The sequence below is a fragment of the Sphaerulina musiva genome (genome assembly GCF_000320565.1).
Source record: "Sphaerulina musiva SO2202 unplaced genomic scaffold SEPMUscaffold_2, whole genome shotgun sequence".
NCBI classification, from domain to species: Eukaryota; Fungi; Ascomycota; class Dothideomycetes; order Mycosphaerellales; family Mycosphaerellaceae; genus Sphaerulina; species Sphaerulina musiva.
In genome coordinates this window covers 98553-117767 of record NW_016017384.1, presented here as the reverse complement: position 1 = coordinate 117767, position 19215 = coordinate 98553, and the positions used below count along the sequence as shown (strand labels likewise).

Genomic DNA, 19215 nt, shown 5'->3' with positions numbered 1-19215 from the left:
AAAGGAAAGGAAAGGAAAGGAAAGGAAAGGAAAGGAAAGGAAAGGAAAGGAAAGGAAAAACTGGAAAAGAAAAAATGAAAAGAAAAGATGAAGAGATGAAGGATGAAAAGATGAGAATCTCTCTCTCTCTTGTTTGTTTGATTTACCAAAGAAATGACTTCCTGTCTTGTCCTGCCCTGTCCTGCCCTGTCCCGGACTCCCAGCTATGTCATGTTATATATACTATACTCCGCCATGTGATATCCCGCTATGCCCTGCCCTGCTATGTTACGCTATACTCCCGCTATGTCATACCTCGCTATGTTATACCTCGCTATGCTATGCTCTGCTCTGCTCTCAAAAGTAAACACATATCATCCTCATCATTCCATAGTACAGTAGGGTAAATAGTAGTAATAACAAGTAATCGTACAGTAGTCTTTCGTCTTTCGCGTCTTTCTCTTGCCTCTTGTCTCTTCCTTCATTCAATAATCGTCCCACTTACAAACACTTTAATTCACTAAAAATGGCATCCATCATGGACCCTTCTTCCTCTTGGATAATGGAGGGAAGGGGAGGTGAGGATGATGATAATGACGATGGACGTTCCTCGCGAAGAGAAATTTTGGTGGTGGTGGTGGTTGTTCTCGTTGATGTAATGGTTTTGGCGAGAGAGTGGTTACTGTCGGAGGAAATGTTGGGAAGGGAGTAGTGGAGTTCCCAGGACGGGTGATGATGATTTCGCGAGGATGTTGTGTTGGGAACGCCCTCCTTCAGAAGGGACTCTTCACATGATAGTCGTGCAGATAGTCGGAATGGAGTGTTGTTGCCGCCGGTGCTGCTGACGGTGGTCGCGGTGAATGTCGGTGACGACAGCTCGAGGGCGGCGAGACCGTCGCTGAGCGTGTCTGGGTGTTCGCCAAAGTCCGGTATACAATCGAGATATTCGTGTTTCGGGAGCATGGGGAATTCGAGAGCAAAAGGCGAAGGCACGGGACTGTCGTCGCTGGAGTGTGATGGCGATGGGGAGTATACCTGTGGTTGGTACACATGGTGATTCCCATCGGAAATCGTATAGGAGTGGACATTGTGTATAGAGGCTGATCCGCAGGTGAGTGTCGATTGACGTCGATGAGAGCTACTGGCCAGGCTGCGCGTGTCCATCGGATGATCGACTTGGTTCATTGCGTCCATCGCTTCTTCCGAATCCGGCAATTCGGAATCAATACCAGTTCCAGGAGTCCCTCTCGGACTACGCTGCGAGTAGATGGAGCTCACCACAGAGCGTGCAGACGGCACTCGTAGGGAATGCAGCGAGCGTCGACTAAAGGGTGAAACAGGGCGGACTTGTCGCGATGCAGTTGCCGGTGGAGCGGAGAGCGGGCGGTCAATGCCTTCCAGTCGACCGGCTAATTGATCGTCGGAAAGACATCGCGAATGCACCTTTGATTTGGGAGGGGCCTCCACAGGGGCATATCGTTCGGCAGGGTCCAGAGTGGTGGCGGCGGTTGTGGTTTGCGCAGTGGTATGGACAAGACTCGTGCGCATCATGTCACTGCCATAGGCGCTCTGACAGCGCGTGGGAATGTCGATAATTTCGGTGGGAACTTCGATGACATTGAGAGGCTGGCCCGGCATGATGGGACAGGCGGTGGTATGGGGTTGGCCATGGTCGTAGGCATCACAGTCATAATTCAGACGATAGTAGTACCAGTAGGTGCCGCCCTGCTTCAAGCCTCCGGTGCGAGGGAGACCGCCGCCTCTCTCGCCGCCGTCGAAGATGATGTTTTCAAATTTGAAGCAGCCGGTATAGAAGGTGGCGCCGCGAAGACGATCATGGTGCATGCGATAGGGACGGCGAAAGTTGTCCCATGAGCCCAGCAATTCCACCGTGTGCACGGCGGGAGGAGCTCTGAACAAGAAGGTGACGAGGGTGGTCGGATCCATCCGTCCCGATCTTGGTCTTGGCCCCCGGAACGTTTGGTCGGTGAATCTTCCTTCCGGTGGTTCGAACTCGGGTCCAAGTCTCCGATCTGAACGGTCGTCGATGTGAGAGATGTGCGAGAAGGTGGATGGCGGTACAGACGATGAAGAAGAAGAAGGCCCGGGAGAGGCTTCACTTCACACACACCCTTCACCCTTCAACTAGTAACCTGACGAAGCTGATTTGTGGTCAAAGGCAGAAATGACCCAGGAGGCTGGTGGGGTGCATTATCTTTTTGCATTGGAGATTGCGAGGGCTCAAGTCAGGTCGCGCCAGCCAAACCCTATCCCGCCAAATAACCCGCCAAATAAGGTCCCTGTGGCCACTTGCAGTCTGCGTTGTTTGGTACTCGACGAGAGAGAGAAACAGAAAGTTATACGAGACTCGTGTTTGCGGGAGAGGCGCCGCTGTGGCAGGCTGTAGGTAGTAGGTAGGTAAGGTGGTTAATAGGGGTTGGAGTAATACAAGGACACGCAGAGGAGGAGGAGAGAGTAAGAGAGAGGAAGGGAGAAACGGGGTCCATTATAGTAGTAGTAGTAGTTGTACCTCCCAATCAATACTCGTCATCCGATAGATACAAAAAAAACCTCATCTGATTTTTTTTTCATTACCCGGATTCGTCAAAATCAATAGTACCTACCTACCTACATGTATGTACTAGGGGTATGTAAGGTGTCTACTGGAGTACTGGCAGTCTAGTAGACGTGGATTGGCTAATTTGACACCATGTGACGTCCCAATGTCCTCACGCCGACCTTTAACCAATCTGAGAAAAACCGGGAAGACCACCACCAACAACAACAACAACAACTGACGATAACAAACATCGACAGGGGAGGCTGATTGTACCTATACCACTCTTTTTTTTTCGGGAATTTGTTGGTTGGTTGGTTGTGTTACCGGACATCCGGGGCCGCTGCATGCATACTCCCGTTACCGGATGGACGGACTATTGATAGGTATTACCTTAACAACAATAATAACAACAATGTCTTGTTATCATACCTATGTATAGTATAGTATAGGATATACTATCATCAGAAAAATTGTCCTCTCGATAGGCAAATCGCGGATAGATACCTTAGTTGTTAGCTTACAGGTAAGGTAGCTAGATAGTTCGCTATATTGAAAACTCTCTCGACTCAATTCGGGTAGAAAGTGCCGAGGAGAGGTAAGGAGTAGTAGATACATTACCTTACAGTCGGGCACAATTAGATGTAAGAGGTATGTACATATACGACCGAGGACACTAGGGTGACCTGCCTCTGCCTCTACCTCTGCCGCGCTGTACCGGTAGTAAGGGTATAGGTAGAGTGGACATGTCCGGCTTTCCCGATGATAATAGAATAATTCAGGTGTGATAAATCGATAATACCTAGATCCTAATATTGGAAAAATCATAAATGGTACTCTAAAGAACTAACAATAGGTAGTTTGGGCTGGACATGGGCATGGATGGACCTATAAGATGTTTCATGTCTGATGTATTTTCCATGTTTCATGTCACGATGGGACTCTTTTTTTTCCCTTGGGCGGGAGGGTCGGAGTAAGGTAGTAATACAGCAGAGAGCGAGGGATGCAGGGTAGAGGCTATTGGTAGAGACTATAGGTACTTTTGCTCTGGTCATTGTCGTCTTCCATCATGTAGCTACGCTACGCGATATTATTCGACGTCTTCCATGGCATCTTCGTCGTCTATCACATTCTCATCGTCATCATCGTCATCATCATCATCATCATCATCATCATCATCATCGAGAGGAGGAACAGGAGGACAATCCTTCACAAGAAACGCAACTCCAGCTATCCTGTCCTGGATGAGACGTCTTCGTTTCCGCCCTGCATGGCCACGAGCTGTCATTCTCTGGAAATCTTCCAACGCGGGAACACCCCGTCCGTGCTCCCATGGCCCTTGATACGTGACTGCGCTCCGCCACTCGAGAGGCACATGATCATGTGGCGTGGAATGCATATCCGATGGGGCAGGAGGCAGCGCAGTGGGTGCAGCCAGACTACCTGTAGCATCAACAACGCTTTGCGGTGGTGGCCTGACCTGTAATATCTCCTGCCACAAACGGACTTCTTCTCGTGCAGACATGCGGCTGTCAAGAGCGTTGACATGTTCATCTTCCACACGAGCAAAGCTTGTGGGGCTGAGACGTCGTTTGCGCTGACGTGTGCTGCGAAACCCTTCGACGGGAGGCCCTCTGCTGACATCTGTTGTGCTCCCTCCATCATTATCGTCATTATCGTCATCATCCTCGTCAGAGGTAGCTTCCTCCACGTTTGTGTATGCGTCGCTACCGGCCGCCATCAAGTCGCTTGAATCTCCTTCTTCCCACTCGTCGTTGTTCTGATCAGCAGCCATGTGGTCGTCGATACCAAGCGCGGCTTCGACTTCGTCGTAGTCCAGGAGAAAACCATTCTTGGTGCCCGGCCGGCCATCGTTGTACTTCTTCGAATCACTATATACCGAGACCCGGCATCTTCGTGCAACTTTCACCCAATATTCATTCCAGTCGGGTCCCATATGCAACATCTCCAGTGCTGATCTGACATCCACTCCTCGCACAGCTGCCACTGGGCTCCAGTCAGCTCGGGCAGAGTCATGGGCTCGGAGCCGGGTCATGGCCTGGAAGATGCTTGCTTGGACCAGCCGACGTGTGAGACTCACAGTCAGCGCGTGAAGGTCGTCCCAAGCTCTTCTAAAGAGAGCAGGTTCGTCGGTCGCGTCTGTAATCCGATCAACATGGTGCCAATTGAGCTGTTGGTCCTCACCATTGTTCATGAACAGCGTTTGGGAGAGTTGAAGGAATGCAGCAGGACGCAGGAGATGGGTCGGGTCTGACATGGCAGATTGAGTGTCGGTGGTAGATACATCCTGAGAGCCTTCTGCTTTCACTTCTACTTTGATTTCGGCTGTACTCGCAACTGCTTGTTCGTACGACTGCTCATCTTCCTCGGCCACCCTTTCGTCAATGAGCCAACCATCGCCGAGCTTGCTGTGTTCTGCGAGTTGCTCCTGTTTCTCGACTCGGGACGAGAGTGCATCAGCAGCAGTATTCAGTGCGGCTTCACACTCTGCAGTGATTTCCGAAGCCGCGGAAACGTCGCTCCAATGCACGAGTTTCTGCGGAGCGGATTCGTGCTGCGTCGCAAGATCTTGATGAAGCGATTGGATATATACCTGTATCTCGTACTGGCTTTTGGTGCCCACAGCACGTGTCAGCCGCGGGAGATTGCCTACACCATGTCGTTCGAGCGCTTCAAACAGTGTGCTTTTCTCGTGAGCAGACCAAGTAGACCATCCTATTCGCGAGGGTCTCAGAGCAGGATCGAATGCCGCCGAATGGCCACTGGCGTCCGCAATCATGTCGTTGAGCAAGTCTCGATATTCGTTGGTCCAAGCCACCTCTACCTTTTCTGTTGACTGAGCCAATTGAACGGACTGAGATCGTTCTCGAGACGACCTGCTTGCTTGTCCCGTGCTAGTAGATTGCCTGGAGCGAGACTTTCCTCGACTGGATTGCCTCGAACGAGGTTTTCTTGGGCGATCGCTGCTCTCGACCATGACAGCGTCTGGTTCTTCGGAGAGTAAGTCATCGTCGCTGTCGATGTACTCATCCTCTGATGTGTCTACAGCCATGAGAGACCTCGATCCTGCTTTCGCATAGCGAGGTTGGTACGTATGTAGTTCGTGCAATACACCTGGTGGGAGGAAGAGAAACTGGAAGAGTCTAACTCGAAATTGCCAAGCACTCGGATCTCCGCGAGTCGCGTCTACCTCCTCCTACACCACCAACCTTACCTATCTCTTGGCCATTATGACAGCAACATCTCGCAGTCCAGGCCGACACATCGATGCGCGGCCCGACCTGGCTCCTACGACATGTAGAACCGCCGAAGCTGCTGTCGCGCAGCCAAAGATCGTTCGGCGTGCCATGGCAAAATCCCCGTTCACTCTCATGGACCAGGCCCATCGCCACATCCCCAACAAGTCATCAGAATGAGGACAAGAAGGTGTCCCTGAGACCGTATCAGGAGAATGCCATACAGTCCGTTCTCGGCTACCTGGCCAAAGGTGGCAAGAGAGCAGGCTTGTCTCTGGCGACCGGCAGTGGCAAGACCGTAAGTTGCCCCATTCCCATCTGTCACAGCACTGTTATCACCATCATCATCTGACAAGAGACAGGTCATCTTCAGTCATCTGATCAGTCGAGTGCCGCCTCCCACGCAAGATGCCACGCAAACCCTGATTCTTGCCCACCGACAGGAGCTCGTCGAGCAAGCCGCTCGGCACTGTCGAGCATTGTACCCCGATCAGACGGTGGAGATCGAGATGGCGGCCAGACACGCCACCGGCCTTGCCCATATCACAGTGGCATCAGTGCAGAGTCTGACACGTGGTGATCGGCTATCACGATATGACCCACAACGATTCAAGATGTTGCTGGTCGACGAAGCCCATCACAGCGCTGCAGCAGGCTATCTCGACATCTTGAACCACTTTGGCCTCTTGAATGCGCCACATGTCGGTCCCGCATGTTTGGTGGGAGTATCGGCGACCTTTTCCCGGCACGATGGTATGAGACTTGGCAAAGCGTTCGACGACATTGTGTACCACCAAGACTACATGGATATGATTCAAGACGAATGGCTATCGCCTTTGATTCTCACAACGGTTCAGTCCGGAGTCAAGCTGGACAATGTCAAACAATCGGCAGATGACTTCCACATTGGCGCTCTATCCAAGGCTGTGAATAACGATAAGACGAATGCGGTGACTGTGGGGGCATGGATGGCCAAAGCACAAGGGAGAAAGTCGACTCTGGTCTTCTGTGTCGACCTCTCGCACGTTGCCTCACTGACAGCAATGTTCCGCGCACACGGTGTGGACGCTCGCTTCGTCACGAGCGACACGACCAAAAAGGTCCGATCCGAACGGCTGGAGGCGTTCAAGAATGGCGAGTATCCCGTGCTGGTTAATTGCGGTATATATACCGAGGGGACGGACATTCCCAACATCGATTGCGTCCTTTTGGCCAGACCGACACAGTCACGCAATTTATTGGTTCAGATGATCGGGCGAGGACTGCGGAAGCACCCTGGCAAAGTCAATTGCCATGTGATTGATATGGTGGCATCTTTGGAAACGGGAATTGTGACGTCGCCGACACTGTATGGCCTGGACCCGGACGAACTCGTGCAGGAGGCCGATGGTAGAGACTTGCAGATACTGAAAGACAAACGCCAACGAGAGCAAGAGCGAGAAGCACAAGTACTAGGCACGCTGTCACCCAGCGGCCAAGTACCCGAGCTTTCCGGCGAGATCACATTCACAGACTACGACAGTGTCAACGACTTGATTGACGACGCGGCGGGCGAGCGCCACATTCGACAGATCTCTCGCTATGCCTGGGTGCAAATCGACGAATCCAAGTACATCCTTTCCACCCAAGATGGCAGTTTCCTGCGAATCCAGCGCGACGAAGAGCATCCCGAGCAATTCATCGTCACTTATACCAGAAAGATACAGACATCCGACGCGAAGAACAAGAAAGTCCTTGCGCGTCCCAAACCCATTGCCAAAGCAATCACGTTCGAAGACGCCGTCCACGCGGCAGACACGTTTGCGAGCACGACCTTTCCGTCCGTGTTTGTGTCCACATCGGCAGCATGGAGGCGATCGAATGCAACGAATGCGCAAATCGACTTTTTGAACACGAGCCGCGGCGCGGATGAGAAGCTGGCATATGGATCCCTCAGCAAGGGTCGTGCGGGCGACATGATTACCAAGTTGCGGCATGGCGCAAGAGGAGCGTTCAAGCGGTACGCGGCCAAGAGTCGGGCGGCACAGAGGAAGGCGAAGAAGACGGAGCAGTGGCGCTCGAAGCTGGAGAAGAGTCGGGTCCAGGTTGGTCGTGTCGTGTGAGCTGAGGCACCTCCTATGGCTCTCCATGAGCTGGCACGTGCTCGTAGGAGTGGAGCTCGTGCCAATTGCCGATAGGAGGGAGAAGCGATACCTCCTACTTGATACCTTTTACAATGTGACTGTGGCGTGCATTGAAACCTTGACCCGCCAATTCTGCCGTTCACGGTGGCTGGGGCTGGGCTGGGCTGGGCTAGGTGGATAGGTAGGCTGCGTTGCTCTCTCAACCAAAAATCTTTCTTGTTTTCTCTACCTACCTGACTTGCGATACAATACGTATATACCTAAGGTACGATATCGTTATTATCATCCCGAGTCATTATCTTTTTGCTATCTATCTACTTCCGAAAAGATCTTGCCTACTCGCCTATATATACTCGGGAGGATCTATTCATCGGCTATACTCGTCTAGGGATTCGGCAAACCGAGCGAGTAAGTAGATAAGTATATACTTCTACTCTGCAGTCAGCTAGCTAGCTAGCTATTGTATACTGCCCATCTCTACCAGGACCGCGGCAACTATTGATTCGGCATTGCATTGCATTGCTTAGAAGGAAGTGTATACCAATGGCGGCTACATGTACATGTACCTCTTTTTTAGCTTACCGTACATGCATCCAGCCCCCCAGCCCAGAGTCAGACCTGGTAGTGTAGTGTACTGGAGTAGTAAGAGCTTGCATGCAAGCCTGGCAAGCATGGAAGCTCTCCTTGGTGCGACAGGAGAGTGTGGACGCGTCGTCTTTTTGCTTGGCGGGGGGTAGGGGGGGCGTTTTGATCATAGGTGTGACTTTTGTAGATGATGGTGTGGATATGAAGGTACATGTACTTGGTACAGTCAATAATAAAAAAGGTGAGTTTCAGTCTGGGGAAGATGCAGTAGTTCGAATAGGGATGGGATGGGATGGGGATGAGAAAAGATGCTGCTGCTGCTGCTGCTGCTGCTACGACTGCAGAGAGGTCGGAGCGTGGGAAATAAGCTCTCGGGTTGCAGTGAGAGAGCTCTTCTTGTTCTCGAAGGTACAGGTAATAAGGTGGTGGTGCATGTCGTCAGTCGTAGGTATTGGTACTGGTACTGGTACTGGTACTAGGTAGCACATGTTTCATACCACCTCTTGCTCCCGTCGTCATTGTTGTTATCGTCGTACATGATTCGAGAGTTTTATGTGATATACCAAGAGGAAGTGTATACCGTATACGGGCATACACACGCCAAGCGGCCCGTCAGAGAGTCATCTGTGATCGGATGCATTGATTATTAACTAGAGAGGACGAGTGGGTCCATGCCGCTGCTAGTCTGGTCTAGTCTAGTCTAGTCTAGCTCTAGCCGTCCCGTCCTGCGCCTGCCTGCCACGCGATTTCCTCACCAGAGAGAGCGCGAGAGAGAGAGAGAGAGAGAGAAGAGAAGAGAAGAGAGAAGAGAGAGAAGAGAGAGAGGAAGAGAAAGACAGCGCCTGGCCTGGTCGCTGCCACACCTGTCGCTACCACTACCCACCTCATTGCTGCCACCCTATTGCTGCTGCTGCTGCTGCCTCCCTCCGTGCTGGAGTTCGTGTTCGTGAAGGCGACGCCGACACTGCGGGCGCACCTAGCTTTTCAATGAGGAGGCGACCGAGCGAGGAAAGCGAAGAGGATGTTCGCGACAAGCCGCCGAGCAGCAGTGTCTCCATTCACAAAAAGGCCAGAGGAGGAGGAGGTGGAGGAGGAGGAGGAGGAGGAGCAGGCGGAGGCGGAGCAGCAGGAGGAGGAATCGGTGGCGGAGCAGGAGATATGACCACGCGGGATCAGGGCCAGCAAGGCCGCACCATACGGCTGTCGGCGCAGCAGCAACAGAGAAAGGTCAGCAGAGAGCAGAAGAACACTACCATGCCTATGCTCTCAGAAAAGACAATATGGCCGCGAACTACACCCGCCAGGTCGAATCCTCCGCTCGAGCCCGACACCCTCGACCAACCCGTGCCCTCGAAGTCGGCCTCCGACTACGTCGCAGACCGTCTGCGCAAACACGCCGAAAGACTGCGGAGTCCCTGGAGATGTTCGTTTCTCACGCTCGCGACCAGCATTGGCGCCATCCTGATGCTGTTGACCGTGGTCCACTCCTTCTTCCATCGGCAGCAGGACCCGAAAGGATGCGCCATGTCGTACATGCGCCCACGATTTGATCGCTTCCCGGACTTTGACTCCGAGCACACTCGCTTTGCCAGCAAGTACTCGTTATACCTCTATCGCGAAGGCGGCATCGACGAAGATGTCCGCGTCAAGGGCATACCAGTCCTTTTCATTCCCGGAAATGCGGGAAGCTACAAGCAGGTCCGCCCCATCGCTGCAGAGGCTGCAGTGTACTTTCATGAGGTGCTGCGACAGAATCAGCACGCGCGGAATGACGGGAAACGGTCGTTGGACTTCTTCACCGTCGACTTCAACGAAGAACTCATCGCGTTTCATGGCCAGACGCTGTTGGATCAGGCCGAATATCTGAATGAGGCCATTGCATACATTTTGGCGCTATATCACAATCCACAACGCTCTGCGCGAGAACCGGGCCTTCCCGACCCCAAATCGGTCATTATCCTGGGACACTCCATGGGTGGTGTCGTGGCGAGGACCATGCTCCGAATGTCCAATTATCAAGAGCACACCATCAATACCATCCTCACCCTCTCTGCTCCTCATGCCCGGCCGCCCATCTCGTTTGATGCAGCAATGGTCTCGACATACAACGATATCAACACGTATTGGAGAGACTCCTTCTCCGGCGTGAGAGCGGGCAAGAACCCCCTCGAGGACGTCACTCTGGTCTCTGTTGCGGGAGGTGGTCTGGACACCATGATCCCGTCCGAGTACACCAGTTTGACGTCCCTGGTGCCGGATACACACGGCTTCACCGTCTTCACCTCGAGCATTCCCAATGTCTGGACCGGCATGGATCATCTGGCCATCATGTGGTGCGACCAGTTCCGCAAGGCCATTGTCAAGGCCATATACGATGTGATTGACGTTCGCCGCCCATCACAGACACGAGCACAGCCCGAACGCATACGCGCGTTCCGGAAACGACTGCTCACCGGAATCGAGCCCGTTGTGGAGAAGGGCCTGTTGGAACAGGAGCCCACGACGTACCTGACGCTCGAACACAGCTCTACCGGCATCATGTCACACGGCGAACGTCTCGTATTACGGTCGCTGGGTGATGCAGGTACCACCAAAGCGCACGTCATGCCGATACCAGCACAGCCGTTCGTGAAAGGAAGCAAGTTCACCCTCCTGACCGATCAGAAGCTGGACTCGGAAGAAGATAACGGCACGCTCTCCGTGCTCCTCTGCAGTGTCTTTCCGCCGCCTGCAGGCTTCTCAGGGCTGTCTTATGCCATCAATCTGGATCCCACCAACAATGCAGGCGGATCGACGAGACTTGCCTGCAAGAATGCGGTTTCGGATGTATCGCTGTTGCCGGCATCGACCAACACGTCCGTCCATGCCTTTGACAAGGCACCCCCCTTCTCGTACTTGCAGTACGAGCTCTCCGACATTGCGGATTATCAATTCGTCGCGGTGATTGAAAAGGCGAATGAGCGCACTGCGGGATGGGTGATGGCCGAGTTCAGTCTCGCCGTGGAGTCTTCGATCAAGGTCAGCAAAGGCCACCACCAGCTCCTCCTCAGCGGTGCCACGATTCGACTTCCTGCGAACAGACCCATGATGACGGAGCTGAAGATTCCCGAGGTGCACTCGACGCTCTTTGCGTATGCACTGGAGGTGAACAGGAAGCCGTGCAGAGGTGCTCCTGAAAGCTTTGCTCCCTTGCTCCGCCAGTACATTGCCGAACCGTACGAGTCCAAGTACTTTGTCAACACCAAAGGGGGCAATATCAACGTCCACGGCCTGTCACCGTACATGCCGCCACGATTGAGTGCTGGCCCTGTGACAGAGGGACTGGCACTGCAGTTCTGGATAGACCCCACGTGCAACTCGACGCTGGAGGTTTCGATCAAGGTCGATGTACTCGGGAGTGCGGGCAAACTGGTGATGAGATACCGGACCGTGTTCGCCGCTTTTCCCATCCTGGTCGTCGCACTGGTTCTACGCAAACAATTCAAGGTGTACGACACCACCGGAGTATTCATCAGCTTCACACAGAGCATGGACCAGTGCATCCGCACGTCGTTGCCGGCCATCTTCATCGCGTTGACGTTCTTTGGTATTGCCGTTTCCAAGTCCAGCCACAATCTCTGGACACGGCACTGGCTCAGCAAGTCCACCGGCACGTCCGAACAAACGATTGACTTCACCGTGAATGATCTGATGCTGGGCACCTCGGATCCATTCTTCTGGTTCTTGATTCCCCTGTTTGCCATCACCAGCGTTGGAATCTGCATTGCAATGAACTATGTCGTCCTCGCTCTGACGCATACCATTGCGCTTGCGGTGGCCAAGGTCCACTCGTGGACGCACGGCACGTCGTATGATGCACGGTGTGTATTTCCGTGCACGACGACCGGCTCGCTTGATACTGACACTTGTCCTAGCAGAATACCATCGTCCCACGGGGGATTGCTCAATCGCCGCAACATGACCATCGCAGTGCTGCTGCTCCTGGTGGTCACCATTATCCCCTACCAATTCGCATACGCGGTGCTCTGCCTCGTCCAAGCCGTGACGTGCATACGAGCCATCAAGACCGCCCAGGAGTCGCAAACGCCACCGAGCTATCACTTTTACAATTACGCACATTCGATGCTGATCCTTATGCTCTGGATCCTACCCATCAATGCACCTGTCTTGGTGGTGTGGATCCATAATCTCACCGTACACTGGATGACGCCCTTTTCGACCCACCACAACCTGCTGTCGGTGCTGGGCTACATCTTGCTGGTCGAGACGATGAGCACGAATGACATGATACCGCGCGTCACGAGTCGGTATGTTGTGTCGTCTTGTCACCACTTGTGTGTGGAGGAAGGAGATTTCATTGCTAACGCGTGCATATAGCATTCGCTTTTTCACCAACACATTAATGTTTGCATTAGCGCTCTACGCGGCGGTGTATGGCGTTACGTACGCGTACAGGATGCACTACCTGGTGAACGCACTGTGTTGCTGGCTGTTCCTGGTGCATCTTTCGAACTCCGGCTCGCTGGCGAGCCTTGCGCAGCATTTCTCCGGCTCGCCCACGACATCATCATCATCATCATCATCATCACCTCCCACAGGGTCGACAGTACCACCCTCACGCGGCAAGAAACGACCGTGAACATGACGATACCATACCCAGTGTTTTTTCATGCACTTTTTGCTTTTTTTTTAAATCGTTGGACAGGAAATGCAGACGAGTCTCTTTTCATAAGAGACCAGATTTTTGTTTTTTTGGCGGCCGAAACCATAGATGAGACGTCACCGCATGATGAGTGAGGGAGTGAGGGAGGGCGTGAGGGAGTGAGTGAAGCATGAGATGGATCCATTTCGCATCCCAGCATCTTGGTGTGATTACTCTTTTTTGGTGCTTGTGCGAGATTACGCAAAGCAACAACAGTAATGGAGCGCCGCAGTCACTTTTTGCACTTTTTGCTGTGTGGTGTTGCCAGCCAGCCAGACCGACTGTTTTCCGACTATCGATCTCGACGACTCAAGTGACGAATCAATGAATGGCTGGCTGGCTGGCTGGCTGGCTGGCGAGGTGGTGGTGGTGATGGTAGTGGTGGTGAAGGGATGTAGGGGGTGTACATAGATGGGTATTTGGGTGTGGTGCGGGGAGGCAAGCTATCATGATCCAGCAGCAGCAGCAGCAAGGAGCAGTCCGCAGTCAGTAGTAGTGTAGTATACACATCTATAATGAATAATATGTCAAGTCTGTCTGTCTATACCGGTGAGAGGGAAGTAGAAGTGAGCCTTTTGGAAGTATTGTATTATATTGTATCCCCGTCCCTGTTCCCGTCTTTTCCGTTCATCCTACTTTCCACAACAACAACAACTTTCAACAACAACCTTTTTCCACGACGCTTCCCGATCTTTCCGCTTGCTTCCAAGATTATGCCTGATGATATACACAGAAAACGTAACTATTGAATGCAGCTTGTAGCCTTGTAGGTATAGCAGCTATAGCTAGGAGGTAGCAGTAAACACCTGATCGGGACCGACTGTACCTATACTTTTCCCGGAACCGGAACCGAACCGAATGGAAATGGTTATGTAGGAAGCTGACAAGGGAGGTATATAGGAAAGCTAACAACTTGATAAGGGAGTTATAAGACACAGGATATTAGCTAGGATATACTTCCTTTTGGACGGCAGTATAAGGCTGGAGGGATGTCTCAAGATAGAGCGGAGAGTCGAGGGACTCGAGGATAAAGTAGGCGTTCCTAGCGTTAAGTCAAAAAGTCTAGACTACTGTTATGGGGCTAAGACAAACTCTCTCTCTTTCTCTCTTTTTCTTTTTCTTATACTTCCTAGGAGGTAGAACTGTTGTTGTTGTTGTTGTTGTTAAAAAATCAACAGACTTGTTGATTACTTCTTTTTTGTTGGTGTATCCACACTTAGGTACTTACTGGAGTCTTACCCCCCCCCCCCCCCCCCCCTTTTTTTATTTTCTTTGTTGCTTTGCATTATTATATTATATATCTTACAATACAGTACAGATATAGTATACGCCTCTCTTAAGATTCAGTATGAACAACACTCTAGTAGAACAAGCTTCAACATGGCCACGACGACTACTTCTCTCCTGGACCACCACCAACAACAACAACAATGAACTCTCAACCCAACAACACCACCTCCCATGGATCCTCTCCAGCATCCTCCTCACCACTTGCACCGCCTACATCATCTACCAACTCTACCTCCATCCCCTCGCAATCTACCCCGGCCCCCTCCTCGGCAAACTCACCCCCGCCTACGACGTCTACCACGCCTACATCGGCGACAAACACCTTCTCTTCTACCACTTACATATCAAATACGGTCCCATCGTCCGGTTTTCGCCCAATTCTCTGAGTATTAATCATCCGGCTGCGCTGCAAAGGATATATTCTCATGGCGCGAATGTCAAGAAATCGAGGTTTTATGAGTGTTTTCGTGCTGCGCCGAATGCGGTTAGTACCCTGTTGGCGACGGATCGGTTGCAGCATGCTAGGAAGAGGAGGGTTATGGGGTTTGCTTTTTCCGAGACGGCTATGAAGGGGATGGAAGGGTATGTTTTGGGGCTTGTGGAGGAGTTTATTGGGAGGGTTGGAGAGGTGGTTGATTGTGCTGGTGGTGGCGAAAAGGAGGAGGAGGAGGAGGAGGGAAAAGAGAAATGGAGCAAATGTCTCAACATGTCCCAATGGTGCAACTGGCTCGTCTTCGACATCATGGGAGAATTAGTCTTTGGAAAATCTTTTGGAACTCTCGGCTCCCATATCCCTAACCGCAAAGCAATTTTCCTCCTTGGAAGAGCCGCGAGAAGAAATTATGTCGTGGCTGCTATGCCCGCTTTGGTTTCTACCGGTTTGGAAAAGTTTCTCCCGGTTCTGAGAGGCCTCTATCGAGATCGATGTCGATATCTTGCGTTTGGGAAACAGCAGGTTGTGAAAGTTATGGAACGACAACAACAACAAAGCGATGATAACAAAAATCCCCTTAAGAAGAGAAAAGATATTTTTTCCCTCCTCCTAACTGCCCAAGACCCCGATACAGGAGACAATATTCCCCTCCCCGAACTCTGGATGGAAAGCAACACCCTAATAGTCGCAGGCAGCGACACCACCTCAACCACTCTCGCAGCAACTCTCTACTATCTCCTCCACAACCCTCCCACCCTCCATCGGCTTCGCGCAGAAATTTTGGCCACATTTTCCACGCGACATGAAATTCGCATGGGTCCCAAAATGCAATCTTGCAGTTATTTGCGTGCCGTTATTGATGAGACTATGCGTATGACTCCTGCTGTGGGGGGGAATTTACCGAGAGAGGTTTTGTCGGGCGGGTTGGACATTCCGGAATTGGGAGTGTTTTTGCCAGAGGGTGTGGATGTGGGGGTTCCGATTTATGCGGTTCAGCATCATGGGGATTATGTGGTTAGACCGTTTGTTTTTGATCCGGAGAGGTGGATTTCTTCTTCTTCTTCTTCGGGAACGGGAGGAGGAGGAGAAAAAGAAGGACAAGAACAACGACATCATCCCCAAAATCGCTCATCTCTCCAAGAAGTCTTTACGCCCTTTTCCATTGGCCATCGTTCCTGTTTGGGGAAACCTTTGGTATATATGGAATTGAGCCTTGCACTTGCGAGATTGATTTTTGCTTTTGATATGCGTTTGTCTTCTTCTGCTTCCTCCTCTTCCTCCTCCGCTTCGGACGAATACTCTGAGAAACACAAACACGCACAGAAAGAGGAAAAGTTACTATCGGAGAGAATTCAAAAAGAAATCAAAAGTGGAAAGAGACAACCGTTTGAATATCAGTTGCTGGATTGGTTCATGAGTCGGAATGAAGGGCCTTGGGTTGAGTTTCGATGGAGGGAAAAGGAAGGGAAATAGGGTGATTGATGATGTTGATGACTTCACTCCGAGTTTTCAATGTAGACAGACAGACCATTTTTTGCGCTCTTCTTTCTTCCCTTCCTCTTTCACCTCGTAATGACAACAAAATTTATACACTTTGTACAAGATCTGGGGGCTTACAACAGGAGGAATGACGGACTGACTGATCCCGTCAGAAGAAAAAGAAGAGAGCCGTGCCATAATACATAGATAGTACAAGTGTCCTTCTTATGCCACAATCTCTCCCATGTCAATATATTGTGGGATCCATTTCTTCTTCGTCGTCGTCGTTCCCTGCGCATTCTTCCAATTGTCACCACTGTCACTGCTGCTGCTGCCTTCCACTTCACTCGGTAACACAATCTGACTCTCCATCGGACTGTACAGGTACCAACTCCGCAATGCATCCGCAGCAGCTCGTACCCGTCCCTCGTTCAGTGAGCTACCTGCGCCCTCGCCCAGCTTGTCGTTCCCACTGAAGACGCCCACGATAAACACGGGCGTCCGACTCAATCGTCCAGTTTCCGATATCAGTCGCGCCACCGGGCTTTCCCACCCTTCTCTCCGGCAGAGTTTCGAGAGATCCTGTGTCGGGTGTCTAAAACTGAACATGGTGTGCAATGGCAAATGACGAGAGAGGATATGCGCCTTGTGGAAATTCTTGACTGCTGCAGTTCCCGCGTGAAGGTACAATGCTCCGGCGAGGGCCCGGACGAACCCGGCACTGGCGTCTTCGAGGATGACAGGGGACGTGTTCATGTCAACGGCGCTGGAGGGCTGGAGTGCGAATCTTCCAGCGTCAGCTTCTGGCTCCAGGTCCTCCACACCGACGCCGATCGAGTCTGCCATGTCTGGGTCTCTGCTGGCTGTTTCTACCTCTTGTTCGCGTCTGGAGATGGGTGCGCCTGCATAGGGCTTCCTGTCGAAATGGTCCAATGCAGGGAAATCCTGGGGCTGGCCGAACATGTCATCGTGGACAATGGAACTGCTGTATGTTTTGTATTGTTTCGGTCGTTCTTCCACATCTTTCACTCGATTCATCCCGTCCTCAGACATTGCATTCCCCGGTGTCGTTCTCTTCAATTGCAGTAATCCTGCATCGACTTCCGGTCCAGGTGCCGCAACAGCTTCCACACCCCATTCCAGACGCATGTTGTTCAGTGTCTTGTTTCCCAAGTATCCGTACGCAGCAGCCATGATGATGGACAGAGGTAGTCGCGGATACTTGCAAATCAGCCATTCCGTGGTGTAGTATCCCAGCAATTCCTGCCCCAGAACCGCCAGAGGAGCATTGTTGTATCCCGGCCGTGGATCCACGCTCGGATCGATCAAACATCGCGCCAACGTCTGGAGAGGAAGTTTCGTGGGAAGAGACAATCGGGCATGCAGAGCTGCCAGCTTCGCGCTCTTCACAGCTTGACGGTGTGAAGGGAAGTTGAGCGAGTGTTTACCAGGTTCTTCCTCCACTACAACCTCTACCATTCCATCTGTGGCAAAACCATCCCAATCTTGTGCCTCCTCCTGCTGCACTTGCTCCGCTGCAGCAGAAGTGCTAGCTTTCCGTCTCGAAGCCACTCCTCGTCGTTGGTGCAGCCATTGTGTCTGGTGATGCTGATATCGCGTCTGCAATTCCCGTCTCGGTACTCTCGCTGTCGTCGATGCTGATGCTGATGCTGCTGCTGATGATGATGAATAGGGACATACACCCAGTGCCCGTAACCGTGGATTTCTTGGGGCCTGCTGCAACGACGTCGCCCACCGCTCCAGACGTAAGGACTGCATGTATTATTCGGCGACCACCAATCCTCGATGCCTGGTAACAGAAGTGAAATTGGACAGTGTCGCGTGATGAAGTGGAGAGGTATAGAGTCTTAATGTTCAACTTTTCTCGCGACTGCCAATCGCCATCGCTCTCTTACGCTCCAGAGTCTTGGCATTGAGACCGACCGTCACCTCCGCATTGGCCGCATCAACCTCACCTCACTCACCGAGACACCTCCCATCGCCTTTCATATATCCACACATCCACCCACCATGAGAGTCACACAAATCCTCCGTGGCGGTGGCCCTAAAGTCCCGTACGCACTCCTCCTCTTTCCCTACTCATCCTCCTCCTCCTAAGACCCCGTTCCAACTCCAATAAGCGTCATCTAACTCCACTCAAACAGCTACCCCAAACACGTCTGGTCCCCCGCCGGAGGCTGGTACTCGCAACCCGCCAACTGGAAAACCAACACAGCAATCATGGGAGGCGTAGTGGTGGGAATTGCGGCTATGGCGTGGAATTTGAGCGCGAACCGCGAGTTTAGGAATGAGATGCCACAGGTAAGTCGCAGCTGTGCTCCATCAGCGAGGGAGCGTGAAAGGGAAGAGAAGGCAGCGGAGGGAAGAGGAGTGAAGAAGAAGACAAACAAGGGAGAGTGGGAATGAAAAGAAAGAGGAATAAAGGGAGAAGAAGAAAGAGTGGAATGGACCATTTCGCTAACGCGCGATATGAACAGCCGGATCGATTTTTCCCCTCGAGATTCTGGTCGAAGCAAATTAAAGAATATGAGGCGGAGCAAAGGGCTGCGGGGACGCCAGGGTATGAGAAGCGGTAAAGAAGTGCAAGGCGGGGAAGATGGAGCGATGAGAGATGATGAGGGAAGCATGGAAGTGGAGGGAGGGAGGGAGAGAGTCACCCAATACCAGAGGAGGGAGACAGAAGGAGCGTGCACTATACTGTGTATACGCGATGCTATGCCATGCCATGCCATGCCATGCTAAATTATACTATCCCATGACGGATGGGAGAAGAAATGAAACCCTTATAT

General features: G+C 52.1%; 7 protein-coding genes across 7 annotated transcripts; 4 read left to right on the top strand and 3 right to left on the bottom strand.

The window, feature by feature from the left end:
- Positions 1-131: 131 nt before the first annotated feature.
- Positions 132-2169, bottom strand: SEPMUDRAFT_146915 (uncharacterized protein). The gene has a single exon (XM_016903958.1). It carries the CDS (start codon positions 1924-1926, stop codon positions 481-483), a length of 1446 nt encoding a protein of 481 aa, XP_016763005.1. The 5' UTR covers positions 1927-2169; the 3' UTR covers positions 132-480.
- Positions 2170-3589: 1420 nt separating this feature from the next.
- On the bottom strand, positions 3590-5492 carry SEPMUDRAFT_78972 (uncharacterized protein). Its single transcript, XM_016910208.1, has one exon. It carries the CDS (start codon positions 5334-5336, stop codon positions 3627-3629), a length of 1710 nt encoding a protein of 569 aa, XP_016763004.1. The 5' UTR covers positions 5337-5492; the 3' UTR covers positions 3590-3626.
- A 329-nt stretch (positions 5493-5821) lies between these two features.
- Positions 5822-8159, top strand: SEPMUDRAFT_153837 (P-loop containing nucleoside triphosphate hydrolase protein; the record flags this gene model as incomplete). The annotated part of the gene is made up of 2 exons (XM_016907532.1): positions 5822-6091; positions 6156-8159. The coding sequence occupies 2 exons, from the start codon at positions 5825-5827 to the stop codon at positions 7893-7895; spliced, it is 2007 nt and encodes a 668-aa protein (XP_016763003.1). The 3' UTR covers positions 7896-8159.
- Positions 8160-9761: 1602 nt separating this feature from the next.
- Positions 9762-13140, top strand: SEPMUDRAFT_39159 (PGAP1-domain-containing protein; the record flags this gene model as incomplete). Its single annotated transcript, XM_016908734.1, has 3 exons — positions 9762-12361; positions 12419-12808; positions 12879-13140. The coding sequence occupies 3 exons, from the start codon at positions 9762-9764 to the stop codon at positions 13138-13140; spliced, it is 3252 nt and encodes a 1083-aa protein (XP_016763002.1).
- A 1138-nt stretch (positions 13141-14278) lies between these two features.
- SEPMUDRAFT_161183 (cytochrome P450) lies at positions 14279-16399 on the top strand (the record flags this gene model as incomplete). The annotated part of the gene is made up of 2 exons (XM_016907923.1): positions 14279-14403; positions 14680-16399. 2 exons carry the CDS (start codon positions 14279-14281, stop codon positions 16397-16399), a joined length of 1845 nt encoding a protein of 614 aa, XP_016763001.1.
- A 75-nt stretch (positions 16400-16474) lies between these two features.
- SEPMUDRAFT_146913 (ribonuclease III) lies at positions 16475-18239 on the bottom strand. Its single transcript, XM_016903957.1, has one exon. The coding sequence runs from the start codon at positions 18182-18184 to the stop codon at positions 16631-16633; it is 1554 nt and encodes a 517-aa protein (XP_016763000.1). The 5' UTR covers positions 18185-18239; the 3' UTR covers positions 16475-16630.
- A 178-nt stretch (positions 18240-18417) lies between these two features.
- SEPMUDRAFT_161181 (uncharacterized protein) lies at positions 18418-19202 on the top strand. The gene is made up of 3 exons (XM_016907922.1): positions 18418-18480; positions 18571-18727; positions 18904-19202. Exons 1-3 carry the CDS (start codon positions 18437-18439, stop codon positions 19000-19002), a joined length of 300 nt encoding a protein of 99 aa, XP_016762999.1. The 5' UTR covers positions 18418-18436; the 3' UTR covers positions 19003-19202.
- The last annotated feature ends 13 nt before the right edge of the window (positions 19203-19215 follow it).

Excerpts from the sequence above, each read along its gene's own strand:
- SEPMUDRAFT_146915 (XM_016903958.1), bottom strand. The coding sequence starts at position 1,926 with ATGGATCCGACCACCCTCGTCACCTTCTTGTTCAGAGCTCCTCCCGCC.
- SEPMUDRAFT_78972 (XM_016910208.1), bottom strand. The coding sequence starts at position 5,336 with ATGATTGCGGACGCCAGTGGCCATTCGGCGGCATTCGATCCTGCTCTG.
- SEPMUDRAFT_146913 (XM_016903957.1), bottom strand. The coding sequence starts at position 18,184 with ATGCAGTCCTTACGTCTGGAGCGGTGGGCGACGTCGTTGCAGCAGGCC.
- SEPMUDRAFT_161181 (XM_016907922.1), top strand. The coding sequence starts at position 18,437 with ATGAGAGTCACACAAATCCTCCGTGGCGGTGGCCCTAAAGTCCC. Across the intron at positions 18,481-18,570 it reads GGCGGTGGCCCTAAAGTCCC|CTACCCCAAACACGTCTGGT; the intron begins GTACGCACTCCT and ends CCACTCAAACAG. Across the intron at positions 18,728-18,903 it reads TTAGGAATGAGATGCCACAG|CCGGATCGATTTTTCCCCTC; the intron begins GTAAGTCGCAGC and ends CGATATGAACAG.